Source organism: Drosophila serrata, unplaced genomic scaffold (assembly GCF_035046125.1).
Source record: "Drosophila serrata isolate PLE 108 unplaced genomic scaffold, ASM3504612v1 contig_190, whole genome shotgun sequence".
In the NCBI taxonomy this organism is placed as follows: Eukaryota; Metazoa; Arthropoda; class Insecta; order Diptera; family Drosophilidae; genus Drosophila; species Drosophila serrata.
Genome location: NW_028257088.1, coordinates 1,022,327 through 1,047,457, shown reverse-complemented (window position 1 = coordinate 1,047,457; position 25,131 = coordinate 1,022,327). Strand labels below are relative to the sequence as shown.

Sequence of the window (25,131 nt, the reverse complement as noted above, 5' to 3'; positions counted from 1 at the left end):
ACTTTAATATAAATTATTTGTATTTTTTTGAACAGTTTTGTACTTTTTAATGTTGTTTAATAATTATTCCTTGAGTCTACATATTAATTTCTGTACCGCAGAGTGCAATGCTTCATGTTCCATTATGAAATTAATTAAAATAAATAACTTTACATATAAATAAATATATAAATTAAATCTCTTTTGGAATTTAGATATATTAATATAAATATTTTGGAATTTTTATATATTAAATATAATTTAAATCCGTTTTTGTTTTAAATTTTTTTTTTATATAAAATAATATTTAAATCTCTTTTGGAATCTATATAAAATATAATTTAAATATCTTTTGGAATTTTTATAAATATTAATCAATAAATATAAATCTCTTTTGGAATTAAGATATATAAATATAAATCTCATGGTATTTATATATATAAAATATAATTTAAATCCGTTTTTTTTTAATTTTTTTAACTAAAATATAATTTAAATCTCTTTTGGAATTTATATAAAATATAATTTAAATCTCTTTTGGAATTTTTATATATATTAATAAATAAATATAAATCTCTTTTGGAATTAAAATAAATCTCATGGTATTTATATATATAAAATATAATTTAAATCAGTTTTTTTGAATTTTTATGTATAAAATAATATTTAAATCTCTTTTGGAATTCATATAAAATTTAATTTAAATCTCTTTTGGAATCTGAAATGCACTTTTTTCACTTGTGTGGCCACATTGTGTCCACTCGTCTCCTCTTGACCACATTCCTCTCCACAATCCGATTGCTCTGACCAAGATACTGGTGGAGCGGCAGTGGTCGTGGCGAGGAGGAGGTGACCCCCAGTGGAAACTCGCTGGTGGGCCGCCACTTGGAGGGCAGCCAGGGAGTGTCATAGTCCTTGAACTGGCTCTGATACTTGCTCTTCTCCTTGGTAACTGCATCCTGGTAATTTCCACTCCCCTTCTGATCCTGGTGAACCTTCAGATTCAGCAATAGTTCACCATCATCATCGATGAGATTGTACAACTGGACACCTTTGGCCTCTCTCAAGGGATGGGCTCGTTCCAGGCGAATCTGAGGCTTCGCCCGGGGCTTAAGGATCGGTGCCGCCGGCCTTTGGTAGCGCGAAGAGCGATCCTGTGACTGGAGTTGCCGGAGTATGCCCAGGGGCAGCAGGAGATCCGATTCGAAGGGCATGAAGCCACTGGCCCGCACCTTGATGATGTTCCTCCGCAACATCGGTGGCTGCTGCACTCCGCCGTAGCTCCCCACCAAATCCACAAGGATCAGGAGCAGCAGCAGACTCAATGTACTCAGCAGAGTCAGCATTTTAGCTCATCCTGGTCACCAGGATCACTCTCACAAAATACAAAATATATATATTACAGTATTATAAAAACAGTAACAAAAAATAAAAACAAACAAATTAAAGACGAGACTGGGAGCGACGGAGGAGCGCGTTCTGGGCCCGTGTTGCACCAACTGAACTCGGGACTCGGGAAACTCGAACTCGAGACTCCGTCGACAGCTCCATGCAATGCGCTCGTAAAAGCGAATTAATTAGAGAAAATACCGTACGGTACATGGCCGGCACAGTGGTGAGAAAGATATTTTTAAAGACAAATTGAATCTATATTTGAAAAATATTTTATATCACAATTTTTTATACAAATCAAATCTTAAAAAACGCATAACTAAGTCAAAAATGCATTAATTTCAATTCGGAATGCTGTTCTATGCTAGTTTTTATAATGCTAACAAATCTGCATATTAATTTTTATAATATACCCAATTTAAAATTTTGTTAAATTTTCCAGTTTTAACAATTTAAATTTAAATTTAGTCATAAAATTTCGAAAAAAAAATTAAAAAAAAATTTTTCTCCCAAACATAGCTAGATCGATTCGGCTTTTCATACTGATCAAGAATATATATGATTTATGGGGTTGGAAATGACTCCTTCACTTAGTTTTAAGCTTCTGACTTGAATTATAATACTCTTGGAAGGGTATAAATATTCGCATTATTTTAATGGACATTTTTTCTAAAAATCAAAGCTTAAAAATAGCATAACTAAGACAAAAATGCATTAATTTCAATTCGGAAAGCTGTTCTATGCTAATTTTTATAATGCTAACAAATCTGCATATTAATTTTTATAATATACCCAATTTAAAATTTTGTCAAATTTTCCAGTTTAAACAATTTAAAATTTAGTCAAAAAAATTCAGAAAAAAAATCAAAAAAATGTTTTTCTCCCAGACATGGCTAGATCGATTCGGCTTTTAAAGCTGATCAAGAATATATATGATTTATAGGGTCGGAAATGCCTCCTTTAAGAGTTAGAAGCTTCTGACTAAAATTAAAATACTATTCCTTGTCCGGAAATTTAACGATAATTTTATATGTTAATTTATGATAAATCTAGATTAAAATACTTATAACTAGGCCAAAAATACATTATTATTAATTCGGAAAGCTGTTCTGTGCAAGTTTTTATAAGTTTAAGAACTCTGCATATTTAGTTTTACAATTCACTCAATTTAAAATTTTGTCAAATTTTACATTCTTAACAATATCGAATTTAATGATAAAAATTTGAAAAAAAAAATCAAAAATATTGTTTTCCCCTAGAGATGGCTAGATCGATTCGGTTTTTAATGCTGATCAAGAATATATATGATTTATATGGTCGGAAATGACTTCTATATGAGTTACATGCTTCTAACCGAAATGAGAATACTCTTGCAAAAGTATAATATACATTCGTATTTCCTGCAATGTACAATCAGAAATACCTTAAATATTCATTTAGTTTCTTGTGCATTTTCTCACCTATTGAACCACTATGCTATGATATGTCCAACACTTTTGAATTGAAAATAAAAACATAACTGGCCGAGAGTGTTTATTGTTACTAAGACTGGGGGACAGGGGACTCCGGGGGCAGGTTGTTGTGGCTAAGGCGGCTCTTTCTTCTATTATTTCCTCTATTATGTTATGAGCAGCACAAATTTATTAAAACATCAAGTGAGTCAGCAGCAGCGAGTGTGTGATACCTGATTTATGCCAGAGTTAACAAGAATAATTCTTTGAATGCTGCCACTTTTGTGGAATGACATTAAACTGGTTCACGCGAGTTGTTGGGCCATTATGTTGGCCATTAAGGCCTGAACCCACCGTCCACTCTCGCTGCCACACACATACACTATATACAAATCCATGTAATATATACTATATATATATCCGACTCATTAGCATTTAAACAAAAGCTGAAAAAAAGAGTCAAATCTCTATGCAAATTGACTGAAAAGTAAAAAAGAAGCTAATAGAATTTTCACTGCAGTTGACACTGGTCCACTGATCACTCTCACTGCTCCACATTTGCATACCGGACTGTATGGTACAGTGCGGGTCATGGTTGTATGGGTTTAATGCCAAATATATATAAAGGTTTTCAGGGGAATAAGAAGAAACTACTGGAATAAGGGGAATATTATGGATATTATGGTTTCAACAAGATAAATTATTAATTAGAAGCTTGTAAAAAATATATTTAAGTATTCTTAAGAGGCTTAAATTACACTAAATTCTAAATTTATATATAATGTCTATATATCAAATTTGATGAATATCTGTTGAAAACTGGAAAAGTTATAATTTTTTTTCTTAAACTTTTCCGATCGATCCTATGGATCGCTATATATATGTATATATATAGTCCACCGATTCTCCATGCTCCGACCTATATACTTGTAAAATTATATAGAAGAATAACTCCTTAGTTTCATTGAAATAGCTTAAATTTGTTCCAAAACAAATCTCGCACATCTGTGCATATGATTCCCAACTGGTTCTAACCTCCCCGGAACGAAGTGTCTTCTACCGTCCACATCTCAGAAATGTGTTGTGTTACAAAAGTTGCAAGTCATTGTTTATTAGTGCTCAAAGTTAGTAACTGATCATACATACTTACTGGTACATTGATACATAGATACTTACTGATCATAGTTACTTACTAGTCATAGTTACTTAATGTTCATTGATACTTACTGATCATAGTTAATTACTGGACATAGATACTTAATGTTGAAAGATACTTACTGATCCTCTACATTTAACAACCCTTTTTCTGGCAGTTTTATTATATAGTATTCCGATTTTTATAAAATTCTATAATAATAAAAGATAGCTTTGAATCAAATTGGATAAAAATATTTTAAAAACTGTAAAAGTTATAATTTGTTTTTCTAATAATTTATGATTCGCTTTGTTTTATATTTCCAGCAACAAACATAACCTGCTGAACCGCACTGTACTCATCCATAATCAGAGGCTAACGGTAGCTAATTGATTGATCAGTTGATTGACATATTGTCTTAATCACAAACACATTTTCGGTGATGTATCTTTTATAATTTTTATTATTATTTATTTCCCATAGACTTTTGGCTTACCAACTAAATTTAAGAACAAAAAAAAGTTGCAAAAAAAATGGACTCATATAGGTATATATATATATATGTATATATAGATAAATATGAGGAGAGATATCTGTACAATTAGAGAGTATCGACTTAAGATTAAGACTAGAATTATGCTCTGAATTTCTGAGGGCTTAACTACAGATTTCTATAATTTCGATACGATTTCCTTTCAAAAGGGTTTCTTTTTTGTTTGTTTTGTTAATCTCTGGTTAAGTATGAATATTTACATATACAAATACTGTTGCTCTAAAAATTATAGAATTAATTAGGAGATATTGATATTTAGCTTTCTGTTTGTTTCTTTAGTCCAAAGTAATGTGCGGATTTGTGTAGGTGAAACCATGGAACTGCTTCTGATCCATGGAGGCCAGGATCTCCTTATCAATGGGGGTGAGACGGACTCGTTCCCTGGTGAAAACACGATCGAAATATTGCGTATCCAAAGGATGTTTCTAAGTGGGGAAAATATTTAAATTAATATATATATAAATCTATGAAGAAATGTTATTAAAAGCTTACCACTTGTGGCTTGAAGGGCGGCTCAATTTGACGCTTTTCCAGCAGACCCCAATCGATGGGTCGGAAAAATATGTGATCCGCTATATCGCCAGCGGGACTGTATTGCGAACCAATGCGCTTCGTATAGTCCTTTTCCAGCAACTATAAAATTATACAAAAAATAATATTAATATATATTAATTTATATAGTATTATAAATCTTACCCCACGGAGTATGCCGGTTGCCTCGGCTGATATATAAACTGGGAACCATGGAATTTCATTGCAAATCGACCAGAAAAGCTCATCCTCATCGCAGCCACTAAATGGCGACTGTCCGATTAGCATTTCATAGAGCAGCACACCAAACGACCACCAATCCACATTTTGATTGTACTTTTCACCCTGGAAAAAAAAGAAATAATAATAAATTTTAATACATAAATAAATTTATAAAGTAAATAATCAATATTATACTCTATCACGCTCATTATCGTATCAAAAACATCGTTTACTTTGATGTATTGCAATTTTAAATATTACAAAATATTTAATTTAACTTAAATGTATCAATATTTAAAGTATTTGCCCTTTTGAAAAAGATTTATATCAAAAATGTTAAAAAGATAAAGTTAAAAATCCCATAACTTAGACAAAAATCCATTAATTTTTAGTCGGAAAGCTTTTCTACGATAGTTTTTATTAGCTTAACAAATCTGCATACTAAGTTTAAAATATTTAAAAATTAAAATTTTTCTTTTGACATTTTGCCAAATTTTAACTTAAAAATATTCAACATTTTTTCAAACAATAGATTTCCACCAGACATGGCTAGATCGATTCCCCTTTTAATGCTGATCAAGAATATATATAGTTTATGGGGTCGGAAATGACTCCTTCACCGCGTTTCACCCCCTAAGGGTTAAAAAACTCCCGTCGGCAGCATCGGCGACCAACAAGTGTGTTCCAACTGGGATGTATGCGAGAGCGGAGAAATTCCTAGGGTCAAAGAGAGCGAGAGATCTGGCGTGAGCGCAGAGCACGAGAGAGCGGGCGCAGCGAAAAAGGGCGAGCGAAATGCACAGCTACGACGATGCGAAAGAAGTTGGGAAGATGGATAGATCAGAATTTGCCAAAGTGAAAAATTGACGCGTGCTGCTGCTGCTGTTCAACAAAAAGTGTTTTTAGTGTGGAAAAAACGCTTCAAAATATCAACAAAAGTAGTAAATCGTTAATACTAACTGCATTTAATGCGGGAACCCTGAAAGCAGCATCAAAACAGTGCGTTTTTAAGGAATTTGTGAAAATGCACAATAGGTGCCGGTTTTTTCTTCAACTGGTGTTGTGCGAGCAGCAAAACGAATAAGAAAATCGCAAAAACTGTGCAAGGTGCCAAAGTAAAGTGAATAAATAACTAGAAATCTACTTGATGAAAAGCTAAAGACATTATTAACAACAAATAGCAAGTGCATAACGAAGTAAAACAACCAAACCGGCAATGAAATCACGTGAGACTCCCGTGGACAACGGCGTTCGCCAGCAGCCCCCGTTATGTGCATGCATATGTATGTGTGTGTGTGTGCTGGAATCTGCATATTTGCAAGTGGGTGCTTGACAAGTGCGAAGAAGATGCATATATATAACGGTTTTTCTTGCGGTGCTTGCGGCGTACGTGCGGTACATTAACCGTTTGAAAAGGAAGACATTTGAATTTAGGGTAAGTAACCGTAGTTGAAGTTGCACCACGAATCGCAGATGGACGGCTTGAGGCAGGTGGTCTCCAGGGGCGGGGGTTTCGGAAATGGGTTGCGGCAAAACTCGGAGAAGCTGGGATATTTGGCCTTCGGCCTTTCGCAGGAGCCAGATCTAAATGGATGCTTTTCTATGCTAGTTTTTATTAGCTTAACAAATCTGCATACTAAGTTTAAAATATTAAAAAATTAAATTTTTCTTTTGAAATTTTGGCAAATTTTAACTATATAACAACTTAAAAATATTCAACATTTTTTTCAAAAAATAGATTTCCACCAGACATGGCTAGATCGATTCCCCTTTTAATACTGATCAAGAATATATATAGTTTATGGGGTCGGAAATGACTCCTTCACCGCGTTTCACCCCCTAAGGGTTAAAAAACTCCCGTCGGCAGCATCGGCGACCAACAAGTGTGTTCCAACTGGGATGTATGCGAGAGCGGAGAAATTCCTAGGGTCAAAGACAGCGAGAGATCTGGCGTGAGCGCAGAGCACGAGAGAGCGGGCGCAGCGAAAAAGGGCGAGCGAAATGCACAGCTACGACGATGCGAAAGAAGTTGGGAAGATGGATAGATCAAAATTTGCCAAAGTGAAAAATTGACGCGTGCTGCGGCTGTCGCTCAACAAAAAGTGTTTTTAGTGTGGAAAAAAACGCTTAAAAATATCAACAAAAGTAGTAAATCAATAAAACTAACTGCATTTAATACGGGAACACTGAAAACAGCTTAAAAATAGGCGCCGGTTTTTTTTTTTTCAACTGGTGTTGTGCGAGCAGCAAAACAAATAAGAAAAACGCAAAAACTGTGCAAGGTGCCAAAGTAAAGTGAATAAATAACTAGAAATCTACTTGATGAAAAGCTAAAGACATTATTAACAACAATTAGCAAGTGCATAACGAAGTAAAACCACCAAACCGGCAATGAAATCACGTGAGACTCCCGTGGATAACGGCGTTCGGCAGCAGCCCCCGTTATGTGCATGCATATGTATGTGTGTGTGTGTGCTGGAATCTGCATATTTGCAAGTGGGTGCTTGGCAAGTGCGAAGAAGATGCATATATATAACGGTTTTTCTTGCGGCGCTTGCGGTGCTTGCGGCGTACGTGCGGTAAATTGCAGCCGGACTTGGATGTTTGTAATTTAATTTCTGATTCAACAAGAAAGAGAATAAAAGAAGAGGACAATAAAAAAAATTGGTGAGTAAAAATTGTATGTATTTTTTATATTAAAAACATACCGATTCCCTCTTACACATAATACAAGAATTTGTATTTATTAAAATTTTTAAACTTGACATGAGCTTAGGGGTACCTTAAAAAAAGGTTTAAAGGTAGCTTAACAAATCTCCATACTAAGTTTAAAATATTAAAAATTTAAATTTTTCTTTTGAAATTTTGGCAAATTTTAACTATATAACCACTTAAAAACATTCAACATTTTTTTCAAAAAATAGATTTCCACCAGACATGGCTAGATCGATTCCCCTTTTAATGCTGATCAAGAATATATATAGTTTATGGGGTCGGAAATGACTCCTTCACCGCGTTTCACCCCCTAAGGGTTAAAAAACTCCCGTCGGCAGCATCGGCGACCAACAAGTGTGTTCCAACTGGGATGTATGCGAGAGCGGAGAAATTCCTAGGGTCAAAGAGAGCGAGAGATCTGGCGTGAGCGCAGAGCACGAGAGAGCGGGCGCAGCGAAAAAGGGCGAGCGAAATGCACAGCTACGACGATGCGAAAGAAGTTGGGAAGATGGATAGATCAAAATTTGCCAAAGTGAAAAATTGACGCGTGCTGCGGCTGCTGCTCAACAAAAAGTGTTTTAGTGTGGAAAAAACGCTTAAAAATATCAACAAAAGTAGTAAATCGTTAATACTAACTGCATTTAATGCGGGAACCCTGAAAGCAGCATCAAAACAGTGCGTTTTTAAGGAATTTCTGAAAATGCACAATAGGCGACGGTTTTTTTTTCAACTGGTGTTGTGCGAGCAGCAAAACGAATAAGAAAATTACAAAAACTATGCAAGGTGTAAAAGTAAAGTGCATAAAGAACTAGAAATCTACTTGATGAAAAAGAAAAGACATTATCAACAACAATTAGCAAGTGCATAACGAAGTAAAACCACCAAACCGGCAATGAAATCACGTGAGACTCCCGTGGATAACGGCGTTCGCCAGCAGCCCCCGTTATGTGCATGCATATGTATGTGTGTGTGTGTGCTGGAATCTGCATATTTGCAAGTGGGTGCATGGCAAGTGCGAAGAAGATGAATATATATAACGGTTTTTCTTGCGGTGTACGTGCGGTACATTAACCGTTTGAAAAGGAAGACATTTGAATATTGTGTGTATATATAAACCAAGTAAATAAAAAAGTTCAGTGCGTGCAGTCGCGTAATTTGACAGTTCTTTCTATTCCATTCCTTTCCATTACTTATTTTTTTCTTCTTTTTTTTTAAGTGTAAGTGCAATTATTTTTGTTGTTTTTTTGAGTGCAAGTGCAATTTTTTTTTCTTTTTTTTTTAAGTGTAAGTGCAATTATTTTTGTTGTTTTTTTTCAGTGTAAGTGCAATTTTTTTATCTTTTTTTTAAGTGTAAGTGCAATTTCCCAAAATTTTGTAAGTGAAAGTGAAATTAATAAAAAGTTTTTAATTCTGTGTGTTAAAATGGAAAAGGATTGGAAAAGGAAGGAAAGAAATGAAATCTCGTAAGTGGCCGGACTTTGCTGTTTGTAATTAAATTTCCAATTGAACAAGAAACAGATGAAAAAACAGACGAAAATGAGAAAATTGGTGAGTGACAATTTTATGTATTTTTTATATTGAAAACATACCGATTCCCTCTTACTCATAATGCAAAAATTTGAATTTATTTAAATTTTTAAACTTTGACATCAACTTGGGGGTACCTTAAAAAATAGGTTAAAACAATTTTTAGTGTGCTTTTCAAAAGTTTGACAAGGTAAACGTCACTTTTGTATTTTAATATACCTATTTATGCTTTAAAAATTTTGAAATTCTTCGAGTTAACTATGAAAGAGTATAAAATGTTGGAGAACAAACCCAAATGTTGCCAAAATGCTGCGCAACATTCGAATCAAGATAAATGCTGCGCAACATGCGAATGAAGACAAATGTTGCGCAGCATTCGAATGAAGACAAATGTTGCTAAAGACACTTCGCCGTTTTCTTTGTGATTTTTATATTTAAAGGGAAAAGAAAAAGGTATCAAAACTATGTTGTCTCCTTGACACCACAATTTGGTGGGTTGGAATGCAATATGAGCAAGGCAGTGGCGATTTTCCAAGTTTTGTAATCCTTTGCAACAACCTTAATTTCGGACAATTTTGGGTAGGTAACCGTAGTTGAAGTTGCACCACGAATCGCAGATGGACGGCTTGAGGCAGGTGGTCTCCAGGGGCGGGGGTTTCGGAAATGGGTTGCGGCAAAACTCGGAGAAGCTGGGATATTTGGCCTTCGGCCTTTCGCAGGAGCCAGATCTAATGGGATGCTTCGGTATAGGTGGAACAATCTTAGGTGGAGTGTTTGGCATCTTTGACTGCGAACTTGGGTTGTTGGCTGTTTTTCTACCCAAAAACTCTTCAGGGTCGAAGAGACCGAGGTCCAGCTTATTGTTGTTTTCCGTACGTCGGTGCCGAGGAGGGTTTGGCTGTGATGGGAACTCGTTCCAGGTGCGCGAATACGTCCTTTCGGATAACTTTTGGGGTTTGTAGTGAAAATAGTCCAAACCCCGTGCCACATTGGCAGACGAATCCCTCTGGCTCATTGTGCCAGTGTCATTGAACGCCGGCCTCCTGTGTTCCGAGTGCCACCTGTAGTCCATGCGGTTCGTCTCCTGCCAGCGGGTTGTTTCGACCTTCGACCTACCTGGCGGCTGCCGAGGTATGAGGTCCTTGCTCACCGGCATCCGGGGGCAGGGCTTCGGATTTGTGTGGTACAACATATTGCACAACGGTTGCACCATCGAACCGATCATGTTGCACGCTTCCGGGGACCTCGAAAACATAAAAGAATAACCCTTCGACCTCACGAGGCTAGCCATAATTTTGAAAGCCAAACTTAACACAAATCATATAAAAAAAAATAACTACAAATTTTGTTGTCAAAATAGTTAAAAACGACTAAAAAAGAAATTTACAACGATTACTATCGAAACTTAACGCTTAGATGTTGTTCCATTGAACATAAGGTTGAGACTGAGGATGTTAAAGCACACACTCGGACATATTGGGGATTGGATTGAAGTAAGAGTCATGGATTACTGGATCGTTTAAATATATACATACATATGTATTCAAATGGAGTATTCCGGGGCTCAAAACTTTACTGAATATATATAAGCTCAGAGCCAAACAAGGACGGTAATAATCCGAATTTGGAAATGTTTAGGCACCTTAAATATGCTTATAAATATACGATAATTTTTAGATATAGAAAAGGTTGATACATGTAAATTATAACCCCTTAAAAACGTTTTATCTTAGCTTCAAATGGATCTATTCCAGAATAACTTAAAAGGAAATGTACTTCTGCAAACTTCTTGTTGAAATTTGTATGCAATATTGATAAGTTGTATGTCTTATACTATAGTTTTATAGTTCTTAATTACCTTAATGATTTCGGGCGCCATATAATCAGGTGTGCCGCAAAAGCTATCGGCCGTCTTGTCCAAATAGATTTGCAATTTGCACATGCCAAAATCGGCAATACGAACATGTCCCTCGTAATCCAAAAGGACATTATCCAGTTTGAGATCCCTGTTGACAAAATAAATACACATAAATTTAGTTTTAATTTCATTTTCTTTTTATAACAAACTTACCTATAGATAATGCCCTTTTTGTGCAGGAACTTGAGGCCCGATATAATCTCGGCGCCATAGAATCTGGCCCGCTCCTCGGAGAAGCGTCCGCTCTCCTGGATGTGGAACATGAGATCACCGCCATTTAGATACTCCATCACAAAGAACAGGTGGCTCTGGGGGGTTACATTTAAATATAATGAATATAAAAGTGTTATCTATATCATAAATCATATTAATGACACTTTTAATTATTATAAATATGTTAATGATATTGAGAACCATATCACATGTCGTTTTTTCGAACGGACGAGAGACTGAGTGCGAGAACCAACGAGAGATTTTTGTTCATTCTGGGGGAGATCGTCCCCCAAAGTCATAAATAATTAAAATACCTTCTAATCGGTGTCAATGTTGCGAATTGCTGATGCTGATGCAGATGCAGATGCAGAATTCGCAGCGAGAGAACACAGTGAGATCGGACAGACAGGCACCCTGATCTACATGATGTCCGATCGACGTTGTCGTCGTCGTGTGCCCCAATCGATGGCCAGACCCCAGGGCTCTAATTATAGATCATTTTACCTTTTCTTGGGCTAATTATAGCCAGATAGGCCAATTAGATTGTTCTATATATTCGAACACACCTTCGATTGCTGACCCTAATTGAAAAGGTGCGAAAAATGGCTCTAAGTGGGGTTTTTTAAGGTGTTTTAAGTTTTGACTGGAATTTATTATGGAAATTCCTAACAAATCTTGGGGTGTTTTATTAATTATTTTTATGTTTCTTTACATAATTGATTTTTGAAGTTGAATTTAAATTAATTCAAGCTAAAAGTTGTTATTATTCATTTTAATTTGAGGGTCAATAACTTTTAGTGACCTTAAACAAGGTCTGTGGCTTCCTCAACAGGTGGCTAAGCAGACAATGACTCATTTGCTTATTAGTTTCAACCTTTTAATGGTTTGTTTAAATGTAATAAGCCAAAATATTACATGTTCAATTTAGGTATACATTTAATCCGAAATTTAACAAAGAATAAGGAAGTTATTTTTGGATTTGTTGCTCTACGAATAATTCTTGATATATCCCAAAACTTCTCTTAATTATTTTCTTGAAATTAAACAATAATTAAATTAATATCCTTCTCAAAACTCACCTCCGTTTGGAAGGTGCAAAACAGATGACACAGATAGGGATGTTTTGTGCCCAGGGCAAGGACTTTGCGTTCAATCAGCGTCGAGTCCACATCATCGTCCTCCAGTACGACATCCTTTTTGAGGCACTTGATGGCATAATAGTACGTGGTATCACGCAGCTCGGCCAACAGAACCTATTCAAAAAAACCATAAAATTTCATTAATATAATATTATTATTATTAATAAATGCAGTTAATGACTCACCTTGCCGAAACTTCCCTTGCCGAGAACGGCGAGAAAGTGGAAATCATCTACCGAATAATTCTTAAATCTAGGTATTACTGTTGCTGGCGCAGTGAAACGTCCGGATTTTTGGAATTGTGAATATGTATATGAAGTTTCTGTTTAAGATTTACATAGATCCAGAGACAGAGTTGATAATAGAGACGCAGAAATAGAGAGATATAGTGATTAGGGTTAGTTTAAATTAATAATACAGTTGGGAAATATTTATTAGAGCATGTCTATGAGAGTACTGGGTCACTTGAGTGGGAAGTTATATATATCTAAGGATCTTATATTATTCGGCATACCATCGTGTTCCTCGCTAGGCTCGATTTTATACGCTGGATTCAAACTGGGGGGAGTGCTGGGCGAATCGCGGGCTTCACGGGCTCCTAATTTATGTTGTTTATTATTTAAAAATAAATTAGTTGAATTCTATCAAAGATCTGGGTGTGTTTCAGATATATTTTATATGATACTAAATTATTTATTTATGAAAACTTGATTTTGCCAAGATATAAGGAGAAAGAGTTAGTTTAAATTATTATTATTTCAAAGATATTTATGGTAGTATCTTTAAAAATTCTTATATAAATCCAAAACAAATTTGTAGTTATTATTAAAAGAAGGAATAATATATTTATATAATATTTAAATAGTTTTTGGTGTCAAAGAACTTTAAAAAGAGTTCAAATATTTATTTAAAGAACTACCATTTCTCCCTCATAGCATAACTATTAATTCATTTTGTAAGGAAAATAATTTGTTAACAAAAAAAAATGGAATATTATTAACAATAACATTTACTTGAAATCTGGAAAACCTTTCTATTATATTTTTAAAATGTTTAATTATGCTTTAAATGTTTAATAAAAAGCTTTGTGGAATTACTCCCATTAATTAAATTAAAAAAATCTCAATTTTAAGCAAAATCAAATCCCATAATTAATAATAATTTAATGTCCTTCATTGTTTTCCCATTTTTATACACATTTCGGGCTGTGTATGTGCATTTTGTATGGCTTTTACCTCGCTTCACGTAGTTGAGTGCCTCGACGATGAGTTTCTGATTGACACCACATAAATTGGCCGTGAGCCGCTCGCATTTCTTGTGACAATTCACGTCACATTCTATGGGTTCGATTTTTTGTATATGAATATATGTATGAATATTTGCCCACGCATCGCATTCGAGAAGAGAAATTAATTGCAAACAAATTGTTATTAAATTTTGAGCAGTATGAAAAATGTGTGTGCGTTTCCTGTTGCGATTTATTATTGGCTGCCAAGCTTTGGTTTTTGCAATATTAACAATTGCCCCAAACAATGAAGGGAATATTTCTACCTATATTCTATATTTTCTGTATAGAAATATTGTTCTAAAATTATATATTTTAAGTCTAACAATATTTTTAGGCACAAATTTGATTGTTTACATATTTGTTTAGGTATTTTTTATAGTAAGAAATAAGCTAAACAATTTATTTAGATTTCATAGTTATAGTAAATACGAATTTAAGGGTTGAAAGATTGTAAAAGTTAAATTATTTTATCTATTATATGCCTCTTTTAAGTTACCCCAAGTATTTTTGATCAGTGTAGATTAATTGCATTCATGACATTCGATTTCCGCTAATTAATTTTGGCTGCTGCTGGGCGGGATGTTCGGTTCGTGGATCACAAACAATGTGAATCCGCTATTTGATTGCATTTTCAACCAATTGACCGGATATCACGTATACGCAGTGTGGTAACGAAAGTCAAAACAAACGAATTTCGTACATTCCCGTTCGAAGTTTATATAATCAATGAATTGACTTGGCTATCTGGCTCATAACTGCGTTGTTTTTATATTGTTTTGTACCGCAGAGGGGAATGTATAAATATATCTATGCAGATATAGCTTTACTATATACCTTCTAGACATTGTTCCCACGAAAAAAAGAGATCTCGCTGCTCCGAAACAGACACGACGATGACCTAAACAATTTGTTTTCATTTGTTGTTTTGGCTAAAAGTAAAATGCCAACTTGTCGATTTTCTTCTTCCTCCTCTATCTCTCTCTCCCTTTTTAAGAATTTTCCTTTTGTTCCACTCTCTCTCTTTCTCTCTATCGGCAATTTTCTCATCTTTTGTGTGGTTTTCTTTTGCGGCTTCTGGCAGCGGATCTCTGATCTCTCTGGCAAATTCTCGCACAAACATCAAGGAAACGCCACCACGGAACAGTAATCAACGATAAAATTCTCGAGAAAAATTACATAAAACACGAAATCGAGCAAAAGAAATAGGAAGTCGATTTGCCATCAAAACATAGGTGCATTTTATCTATAGAAAATGCTTAATTTTATATGATTTTTCTAGGCAAAATACAAATTGTAATTGTAGCAATGAGGAGTAGTAGGAGAGGTAGTAAAACACATAATATTCACCAATATTCAATAGCAACTGGGAATAAAGGAATCGTTTTAACAACAGTTTTTAGAACCTTTTTTCTATAACAATTATTAATGGTCGTAATAGTTTTTAATAACATTATCCCACAAATGTTTCCAACAAGCTCATTTTACCACAACATTCAACAACTGTTTTTAATTACAGTTCTCAACCATAATTTCCAACAACCGTGTTTAATAACACCATTATAACAACAGTATTCAACAATACTTTTCAACAACAAATCGAAAGCTTACACAAAACCAAATAATCTCTAACTAAAATAAACAAATTGATTGTTTTTTTTTCAGAAAATGCTATTTAACAAAAAAACACAACACCAATTAAATACCATTTCATCAAGTTACTCAAAGTTATTAATTTCTCACTAATTATTCCCATTTAGATGTCGCATAAAAATATGAAAAGTTCCACATTTTCACAGCTAATAACTCACAATTTTCCTCCAGCTGCTGACTGTCTGAGCTGGTCAATGAACTTTTGTCATTGTTCACAACGTTCTGCGCTTTTCCCAGAGATGATTTCGTATAATGATTTCACGTATGATTTCACTTCCTAGTTAACGGTTCGAATGTGGGTTTAGTAATGGGACTAGCAACTAGACAAAAGTATATTCTTATAGTCTTACGAATTATACGAATTGTGTGGTTTTACTTTGCCCGGGATCGCTGCTGCTACTATATATGCTAGCTAACTGAACATTATGACTTTTTGTTTATTTCGCTCATCGTTTTGTTTTTCTTTTATTCCTGAAAATTGTTTGCATGCCTATCTATAACTCATATCTATTGAGAGAGAAACCGAAAGCATTCCGAAATGCCCGATGGGAAATTCAGTAAGTCGGGAAAGTGCTCTTATTTTTCTTCGATTCTTTTCTTTGCTTATTTTTTGACCCAGACACGTGCCGCACTCAAGTGACCAGCGGGAAGGGCGGGGAGATAGGATATTGTTTTTCTAAGATTTTCAGCACAGTGCACAGAGATAAAATTATAGTAATATGGATTTTTTGTTAAGGAAATCTTTCAGTAATAATAGTTATTATTTAGACAAGATTTTCTATAGGTTTTCATATTTTTCATAAGAGTTTTTTAGAGGGTTTCAAGTAATATTAGTAGTAATTTTCTTTCTGTGCCTGGACTGTCTTTTCAAGAGAGATAGGATATGTATCCTTCCGCCTTACCTAACATCTTCTTGGGACTGGAGGGCGCTGTGCCGCCCTCAAAGCCGGAATCGTTGCTGCATGTGCTCATCCGTATAATGGATGGTGATCCAGAACCGGAACCGGCAGCAGTTCCAGATGCTCCACCACCACCACCACCACCGGTAGCACCAGCGGAGGTAACGCTCAAGGTGATGGCACCGGTACCGCCATCAGTGGAATCCTTGCCAGCATTTGCCTTGGAATCCACCGAACTGGCACTGCTCGCCGAGGACTCACTGCACTCCTCGCTCTCATCGTCGCTGTCCTCGTCCAGTGAGCCACCCGATCCCTCCTCGGAGCCACTCTCATCGTCCGTATTCTCATCGGAATAGACGATCTTCTCGCGCTTCCACAGGGGACGCGGTGTGGCCACCAATGGATACCGTGGCGCCTCCTCCTTCACATAGCACTTGTTGGTGGTATCGATCTTGATCTTCTTTTGGGGATCAAAACGCTTGGCTTCCGCGGCTGCGGCGGCTTTCGCCTTTTGCTTTTTCTTCTCCTTGCGCTGTTTCTTCTTCATGCTGGCCGTCAGGTGGATAGAACCGTCTATGCTGGAATAATCTGGCGAACTGACGTCTCCGTAGCTATCGTCGCTGCTCTCGGCCGACGAGGGTACGTAGTCCTCTAGAACGGCATCAACGTCTCGCAGATACTGTGCCAAATTCGATACTGTTGCAAACTTTGATAAATTATTGCCGACGCTGTCGGCGACGCCTTCGCCGCAGCTGTTGTCGTTGTCGTCGTGGTCGTGGTCGTGGTCGTGAGCAACAACATCAAGAGCGGGAACGGGAGCGGTAACATCATCAAGAGCGGGAGGACTAGCACCTAGACTGGGAGCAACACCTAGGCTGGGAGCCACCACATTGAGAGCAGAAGTTGCAGAAGTTGTAGGCGTTGCAGTTGTCGCATTGCATGTTGCCGATGTTGCTGTTGCTGCTGCTGCTGCCGGCGATGACGCATTTGTGGCCTGTTGCTGCTGCTGCTGTTGCTGTTGCTGTTGCACTTGCAATGCCTGCTTGCTGGGGGCCAGCGTTATAAATTGATCGGCATTGATTGGGGTCACATTGCTCTCAGTATCGGGCTGAGTTGTTGCCGCTGCCACAGCCACTGCCTTCTTTTTACCGGCACTTTTTGGCTTTATCGGTTTCGGTGATTGCACCTTTGACTTGGCGGCTTCCGTCAATTTCGTTTTGGTTTCCGTTTGCCCTGCCAATGTTGCTGCCGTGTCGTGTTGCTGCTGCTGCTGCTGCTGCTGCTGCTGTTGTTCCTTATGCGTTGTTTTATTTATTTTCGTTTCGGTTGAGACCGAGACAGCAGCGGCGGCCGCCGTTGCCTGTTGTTGTTCAGGTGACTTGGCCATTTGCCCGTTATTTATTTTTGGCCCTGCTGTTTCGTTCAGTTTTGATTTGGTCGCTGCTGTTGGTGTTGCAGCAGCCTTGCCAGATATTGTTTTAGCTGTTGCAACTTTAGCCTGTGCTGTTGGTGGTGTTGCAGCTTTAGCTTGTGGGGTTGGTGGTTGTGCAGCTTTAGCCTGTTCTGTTGGTGGTGTTGCAGCTTTAGCTTGTGGTGTTGCAGGTTTAGCCTGTGATGTTGGTGGTGTTGCAACTTTAGCCTGTGATGTTATTGTTGGTGCTGCAGTTTTGATTTCTAATTTGGTTGGAGAAACTTTTGTTGGCGACTCAGTTTTAATCTGTGACGTTGTTGACTTTTCCTCCACGGTTGCTGTTGTTGCAATTTTTGCAGCTGTTGACTTCTCCTCCTTTGTTGTTGGGGAAATTTTTGCAGCTGTCTCTACTTTAATTTCTGTTGTTGATGGAGCTTTGGGTTTTTCCTGCAAGGTCGTTGTGGCAACAATGGTTGGTGTTTCTGTTTTTATTGGTGGTGTTTCCATTTTTGTTTTTGGTGTTTCTGGTTTTGTAGGTGAAATTTTTGTTGGTGTTTCCACTTTTAGTGGTGGTGTTTCCACAATTATTTTTGGTGTCATTGGTGTCGTCACTTTAGTTGTAGGAGAATCTTTTGAGGGCGTTGTAGACTTCGCTTCAACTGTTGTTGATTTTGGTGAAACTTTCTTAGCTAAAGCAATTGTTGGTTTGGTTTTAGCCGCCTCCGTTGCAGTTGCTTTTTTCTTGGGCGATGTTGCTTTTAATTTTGGTGTATCTGAGGTGGGTGTTGTTGTAGTTTTTGATGAATCTTTTCCGGTTGTAGCTGTTGAGCTCTTTATCTCCGTTGGAGTAGTCGCTGTCTTGAGTTCTATAAGTAGTTCCGACTTGAGTTTCGGTGTTGTTGGTGTCTTTGATTCTGTCTTTGTTTCCTTGGGTGTAGTTGGTGAAGTCGGTTGCATTTCCTCTTCGAGGAGTCGCTCCTGTCGCTCGGTATTGGCCTTTTTCCGATTGGTCATGTAGAGAGTTTCCCGGGAACCGATTTGCGACCAAAAGTCTTCACCACTTTCGGATTTCTGAATGGCCTTGCGAATGGGCTTGGGCGTGGCCACACCACCCTCGACCTTGGCTTCGGTTGGCTTGGGCTGATGCTGCTCCTGTTGTTGTTGTTGTTGTTGTTGTTGTTGCTGCTTCTGTTGCTGCTCCTGTATGGCTGCCTCATCGAAGGTGAAAATCTGTGCCACACTCACATGTTGCTCCGGTGGTTGGGCAGCTTTGGTGTTGACCTTCTTTAGAGGCGATGTCTTGGTTGTCTTGGGAGCTGCCCGCATGAAACCCTCGGGAAGGACAGTCTTCTCTTGCACTTCTATCTTTTTCTTGGGCAACTTGAATACCTTGTGTATCTGATGGTGCTCCTCCACCGTTTCCACATTCACCGTGAACTTGGGCTTGGGACTGGGACTTGGTGTGGAACTCGAACCGGAACCGGAGCTGACAGCGGTCAGGGACTGCAGGTTCGAGGAGTCCTCATTAAGTTCCAGGACACTGGGCATATGATCGATTTGTGGCGTCACTTGAGGGGCATTCTCTACCTGCACAATGGCGGTGATCTTGTGGCGCAACTTCTTGCTCTTCTTGGAGCGTCGCTTGGCTCTCTCACCGCTGGCCGCCGCCTCATCCGCCGTGGTGGTGCTATCATGACTGGACCGGCGCTCCAGATGGATCAGCTGGAAGGTGCCGGAGCTGGACTTTTGCAACTTATTAAGGATCTCCTGTTCCTGTTCTTGGATAATCGAGGCTCGACGGCGCAGTTCACCAGCATTCAGGTCATCGTCGATTTTATCGGAGGAAATATCCTCGCAAATGTCATGGAACGTGGGACACTGCACCAAACTGAGGCGTCTTATGGTCTTTTCAATTTCCTCGAGATTTTCCTGCTTCTCCGAGGCGGAGACAGAGGTGGAGTCCGAGTCCTCCTGTTCATCCTTGTCCAGTTTTGTTTTAGTCTCCGTCACCTCTGGAGTTTGACTCCTCTTTAGGTTCTGTCTGAGAATAGGCTGTGGCTGTTCTTCCTTCTCATCTCGGATGTAAAATCTCTCGCGGAGCAGCTCTCCTGGTGACTTTTTGTTGCTGGTGACGGGAAAGGCGGCCAGTTCCTCGGCCAATTTCTGACGCCAACTGAGACTGGGCTCGGTGGCCGGCGGTAGATCCCTAAACTGATGATCCTCTTGTGCCTGCTGCAGTACCTGCTCCTTGGGCCGTTCCTTGCTGCGTCTGCGAATTGTGGAGAGTCGGACGACGGCACGGTTTCTTTTGATAGTCGAACGACGATTGGGACGGGTTTCGGTTCTAGCCGAATCTTGATTATCCAATGGAGTGACCTCTTGCTCCTGTTTGGTGGTTGTATTCTCCTTTTTGGCTTCTTCCTTGGTCTGTGAAGGTTTCTCCTTATTCTCTTCCTTTTCTTTCTGCTCTTTTTCCAATGTCCTGGCTGAGGACACTCCCCTGCGATATCTGGAAGAGCTCACATCTATATCCGCCGTATTGATGGCAATGGGACGCGGTGGTATATAACGACTTGTGGTTCCCGAGGAGCCATAACTGGGACTTGACACCGAGGAGCTACTGTATTTGGGCGATTGTATCCTGGTCAAAGGCATCAGACTGCTGTGACCACTGTGCCGCCCACTCTCGGTGATTGTTGTGAGTTTTGGTTGATACCTTGACACCGAGGAGGAAGTGGAACTGCTGCCGGTATAACTGATGGGCGAGCGTGGTGAGGAGGAACCCAGCGGTACCATATAGCTGGCCGGATAGGAGCGATTGTAGCTGGAGGTATAACTGGAGCCGGTGGAGCCCAGATTTAGGCTCAAACCGGAGCTATAGTATGGCGAATACAGCTGACTGCTGCCGCCACTGTAATAGTAGTTGGTCGAATCCGAATACAGAGGCATTGCGAGGCCTTTTTTTAATTTGCACCACTAACTGAACAGCAAAAAAAAAAAAATGTATATATCACTCTGTTTTGTTTGCTTTTCTTCCGGCGATTTTTCACGCTTTTTCACTGCTTCTTTTTCGATTGAATTGTTTTTCCTTGGTTCGTTTAGGATCTCATATTTTGTTTGGAATTACGCTGTTTCAACACGGATTGCAAAAATATATAGTATTCCTAAATGGCACAGGTGGGGAATTTTATATGTTGTATTTATTGATTTATGAATCAATACATTAATTTATTTATTAATTTATATGCTTATTCCTTTCTTTATTTTACTGTTTTTATTATTATGTTTTATAATTAATGAATTTCTTTATTGCTTGCTTTATTTTTAAGGCCCCTCTAAGAAATTTGTTTTGAAATGTATAAAAAACCAACACAAAAATAAGTGCTACGGGTTTTTTTAAAGTAATAATTATGCAAAAAAAATAATAATAATTCCTTCAATGGGAAAGTGTAAAACCCTGGTAAAATATTTTTTACAACGATTATTGTAACATTTTTAAGGTATTTAAACAAAGATCTTTAAACCTTGCAGTTTGCTAAATTTCAACCGATCATATCTTAGCCAAAAAAGCATACATTTTGATTCGGAAAGCTGTTCTATGCTAGTTTTTATAAGGGTAATAAATCTGCATGCTCAATTTAACATTTTAAAAATTTTAATTTTTTGATGAAAATTTCTTGTCTCACTGACAATTTAACCCCTTAAAAAAATTGTGAAATATTTTGAAAAATTTTTTTCTGGCGGATATGGCTAGATCGATCCGCCTGTTGATGCTGATCAAGAATATATATGATTTATGGGGTCGGAAATGACTCCTTCACTTTCTTTTAAGCTTCTGACTAAAGGTCCATTACCATTTTTTAACCGATATTAACTATATTTTTATATGAAAATTTTACGACAAATCAAAATGTAAAATACTCATAACTAAGCCAAAAGAGCATACATTTTGATTCAGAAAGCTGTTCTGTGCTAGTTTTTATAGGTTTAAAAAATCTGCATTTTAAGTTGTATAATTTACGCAATTTAAAATTTTCTCAAATTTTACATCTTTAACAATATGAAATTTAATGATAAAAATTTGAAAATAAAATTCGAAAAAATTGTTTTGCTCTATACATGGCTAGATCGATTCGGCTTTTGATGCTGATCAAGAATATATATGGTTTATAGGGTCGGAAATGACTCATTCGTGAGTTAAAAACTTTTGAATTGAATGATAATATCCTGCAAGGGCATACAAAATATAAAAAACAAAGTTGATGTACGAAATCAAAACAAAAGTCTTAACAAATTAATGGCTTTCTTTAAAAAGGTGTTAATTGCGTGAAATAAACACACTTGTCAGCCACAAACTACACTGTACTTCCCCCTCCTGTTCAGTATCTTTTCAATCGTTAACCAAATAAACTGATTTAATTCGATTTTCGTTCGATTTCCAATTCTAATTCGATTTCCGGCTAAACCAACGTCGATGTCAATAACTCAATTTAATTGCTAGCAGCAACTACATCCTAACGAGGCTATAATAATCCCAATGCTGCTTGGGCAACACATTATAAATTTCAGAGATTTAACCATAAATTCGATGGCACTTCACTTGATTCCTTGCCGAGCGATCCACATACAACATATATATGCTATAGGCTCTTGATCTACCTCTGCATTTACATATATCTCTCGTGTATTTAATTATACAATTCTCAGTTTGAGAATTTCAAATTTCAAAACTGCTGTCATAATAATGTGCCTGCCAGCCAGCATTTGGCAATACCACACGAATCGGGCAGTTCACATTAATTATAGCCTAATTGGCACCAAAAAGGGTTTAATTCCCCATGATCGAGCGATCGGAAACGAATCAAAAATTATTAATTATTCTCTGTTTGAAATTTTTATGGTGAAAAGAAGGAATTTTTGGATTAAAGTCTAGGTTTTTTAATTAGTTTATGGAGGTGTAAGAACTGGTAGAGTGGGTATTACAATTTTACTCAGAAGTTTGCAAGTTTTTATAATTTATAATCATGAATGTATATACTTTATAAAGTAGCATACTTCTGATTAAATTTATAATAATTATAATTTTTGAAGCTGTAAATATTTGTTCTCTGAGATTTCTTTATAATTATTTTGAGACAATCGACATTTTAAAAAGAAGTCTTTGTACAAAACAAATTTTTTTACACACAAAATACAACAAGTAATTTATTTAGGTTCTTCTAAGATTAATTTCTACTTTCCCTGAAACATTATTAATCAAATCTAATATTAAAATTAGCTTTAAGAATTCTCTGAAATGGAATCGGAATAGAAAAAAACCAATCAATTGCCTGAGTAATTCCTTCCTAATTGTTTATACAAATTAAACAAATAAAGCTATTCAAGGGAAATAAGACTTGATCAGAGAAACTCCTAGAATATATATCCCATGTTTTATTTTTCTTTTGGCAAACGGAAATAGATAAAATTGAAATCGAATTGTCATTGGCTGAAGGTCAGTGCCTGGCCTGGAATTGATGGCTTTTCAATAATTAACGCCCTGCGTGTGTTCAATGGTCTTATTATATGTTTATTATTGGCCACCGCCGTTGCTTTTTTGCCCACATGTGCCATATAGAAATAGATAGTATATATATATATATACAAATATATATATATAAAATCCAACGTAGGAGATATTATAATTTTTTGCATGACGTAAGCGCTCACGAGTCGTTGTCTGCGATTTTCTCCTCAGCGATTTGCCACGCATGAAAATATCTGACACTTTTTTGTTCCTTCTATTTTTTATTATAACTTTTTGTTTTTATTTTTTATAGCACACACTTTAAACGCAATGTGCGTGGTTTTTAACTATTTCTGTTGTATGATTTTTTGTTTTTTTGTTATGATTTTTACCGTAAACGCGACGAAAGGCAGCAGCCAATAGTGTTAAAAAAAAAAATGGAAAATAAAATCGAAGAAGGAGCTCTTGTATCTCGACGTGGCGAACGCATTAACGGAAACTACTGAAATGTGGAAAAAGGCAGCGATGAAAATTTTCAATTCCGAAGGCGAAAAAAAAAAATTCACGGGAAAATTCGAAGACCATCTGTGTGAGAGAGAGGCTAACTTTGCAGCGGCAGAGATCCTACACACGTGTATCTGTATCTGTATTTTATACACACAGCAAAAAATTGGTTGCTAAAATGATGATAGAATGTGATTTTATTAAAGGGTTGCAAGGGAGGTTATAAAGATTACAAAAAAAAAATATTTAGAAATGTTGTTTGATGAGGAATCAATAGTTGTATGAAAATAAAATCACTTGAGAAATAATCTTGAGTTTAAAATAAATACCAACAGGGCTTTAAAATATCTTAAAAGCATTAGAAATTGTTTTTAAGCGACTATTACTTAGATTATTTAGGAGTACTTAATATATAGTATCATAAAGAGAGTTCAAGGAAGGGTTTTTTATATAAAAGCAAAGTAAGCCTTTAAATATAAAGCCTTAGACCGGAAAATCATTTTATAATCTCTAAAATATTCCCAATCAGATTCGAAAAATCCATAAAAGATTTGGTTTATGTTTTAAAATGTATTAAAGATACATTAAATATTGCTTTATATAAAAAATTTCTTATTAAAACCATTAAATACTTTCCCAATGCCAAAGAAATTATATAAAACCATTCGAAATTCTCAAATAAATCCCCCTAAAGACAAGAATTCAATTTAAAACCAGGATAAATCTCCTTATTCTTTCATTTAATTCCCAAATATTCCTCTCAGTGCACTTGTATCTTGTATCTTGTATCTTTACCTGTATGTGTGTTGAGGCAAAAGGCATACTCTAAGGCCCAGATCATCATCTTCCTCTTCCCATTATCAGCATCTCTGCCAATTTCGAAATATGCCCCGTCAGAAAAAGATCAACACACACACACGCACACACATTCAGCCATAAATTTTTCACACAAAGGCGAGCGCGGTGTTTTTCGAATTTCGAAAAGCATCAAAAACCATTTTGACGTATTTTTTGCACAGCGAAAGTAAAAGCGAAAAGTTGAGAGAGATCGAAGGAGAGAGATATATATCTCAAGAGATACAAATTCGAAAAAGAAAA

At 36.8% G+C, this 25,131-nt stretch overlaps 3 protein-coding genes and 1 long non-coding RNA gene across 6 annotated transcripts; 1 reads left to right on the top strand and 3 right to left on the bottom strand.

The window, feature by feature from the left end:
- Window positions 1–713: 713 nt before the first annotated feature.
- Window positions 714–1,325, bottom strand: LOC110182477 (uncharacterized). The gene has a single exon (XM_020950523.2). The coding sequence runs from the start codon at window positions 1,323–1,325 to the stop codon at window positions 714–716; it is 612 nt and encodes a 203-aa protein (XP_020806182.2).
- A 3,077-nt stretch (window positions 1,326–4,402) lies between these two features.
- Window positions 4,403–24,118, bottom strand: Pkcdelta (Protein kinase C delta). Of its 3 annotated transcripts, none has more exons than XM_020950540.2 (9): window positions 23,922–24,118; window positions 16,616–21,151; window positions 12,961–13,097; window positions 12,716–12,889; window positions 11,577–11,731; window positions 11,364–11,511; window positions 5,207–5,386; window positions 5,003–5,143; window positions 4,403–4,935 (listed from the first exon to the last, which is right to left on the bottom strand). In XM_020950540.2, exons 2-9 carry the CDS (start codon window positions 20,970–20,972, stop codon window positions 4,786–4,788), a joined length of 5,442 nt encoding a protein of 1,813 aa, XP_020806199.2. In that variant the 5' UTR covers window positions 20,973–21,151; window positions 23,922–24,118; the 3' UTR covers window positions 4,403–4,785. The 3 variants fall into 3 exon arrangements, with proteins under 3 accessions (XP_020806199.2, XP_086685458.1, XP_086685457.1); XM_086829332.1 differs by having other exon boundaries at window positions 12,961–13,007; XM_086829331.1 differs by having other exon boundaries at window positions 23,733–24,038.
- Window positions 7,002–8,764, top strand: LOC147644304 (uncharacterized). Its single transcript, XR_015270828.1, has 2 exons — window positions 7,002–7,930; window positions 8,188–8,764. It is a non-coding gene; the product is annotated as an uncharacterized LOC147644304 (long non-coding RNA).
- On the bottom strand, window positions 9,919–10,947 carry LOC110182495 (uncharacterized). The gene has a single exon (XM_020950544.2). It carries the CDS (start codon window positions 10,794–10,796, stop codon window positions 10,065–10,067), a length of 732 nt encoding a protein of 243 aa, XP_020806203.2. The 5' UTR covers window positions 10,797–10,947; the 3' UTR covers window positions 9,919–10,064.
- Window positions 24,119–25,131: the final 1,013 nt, after the last annotated feature.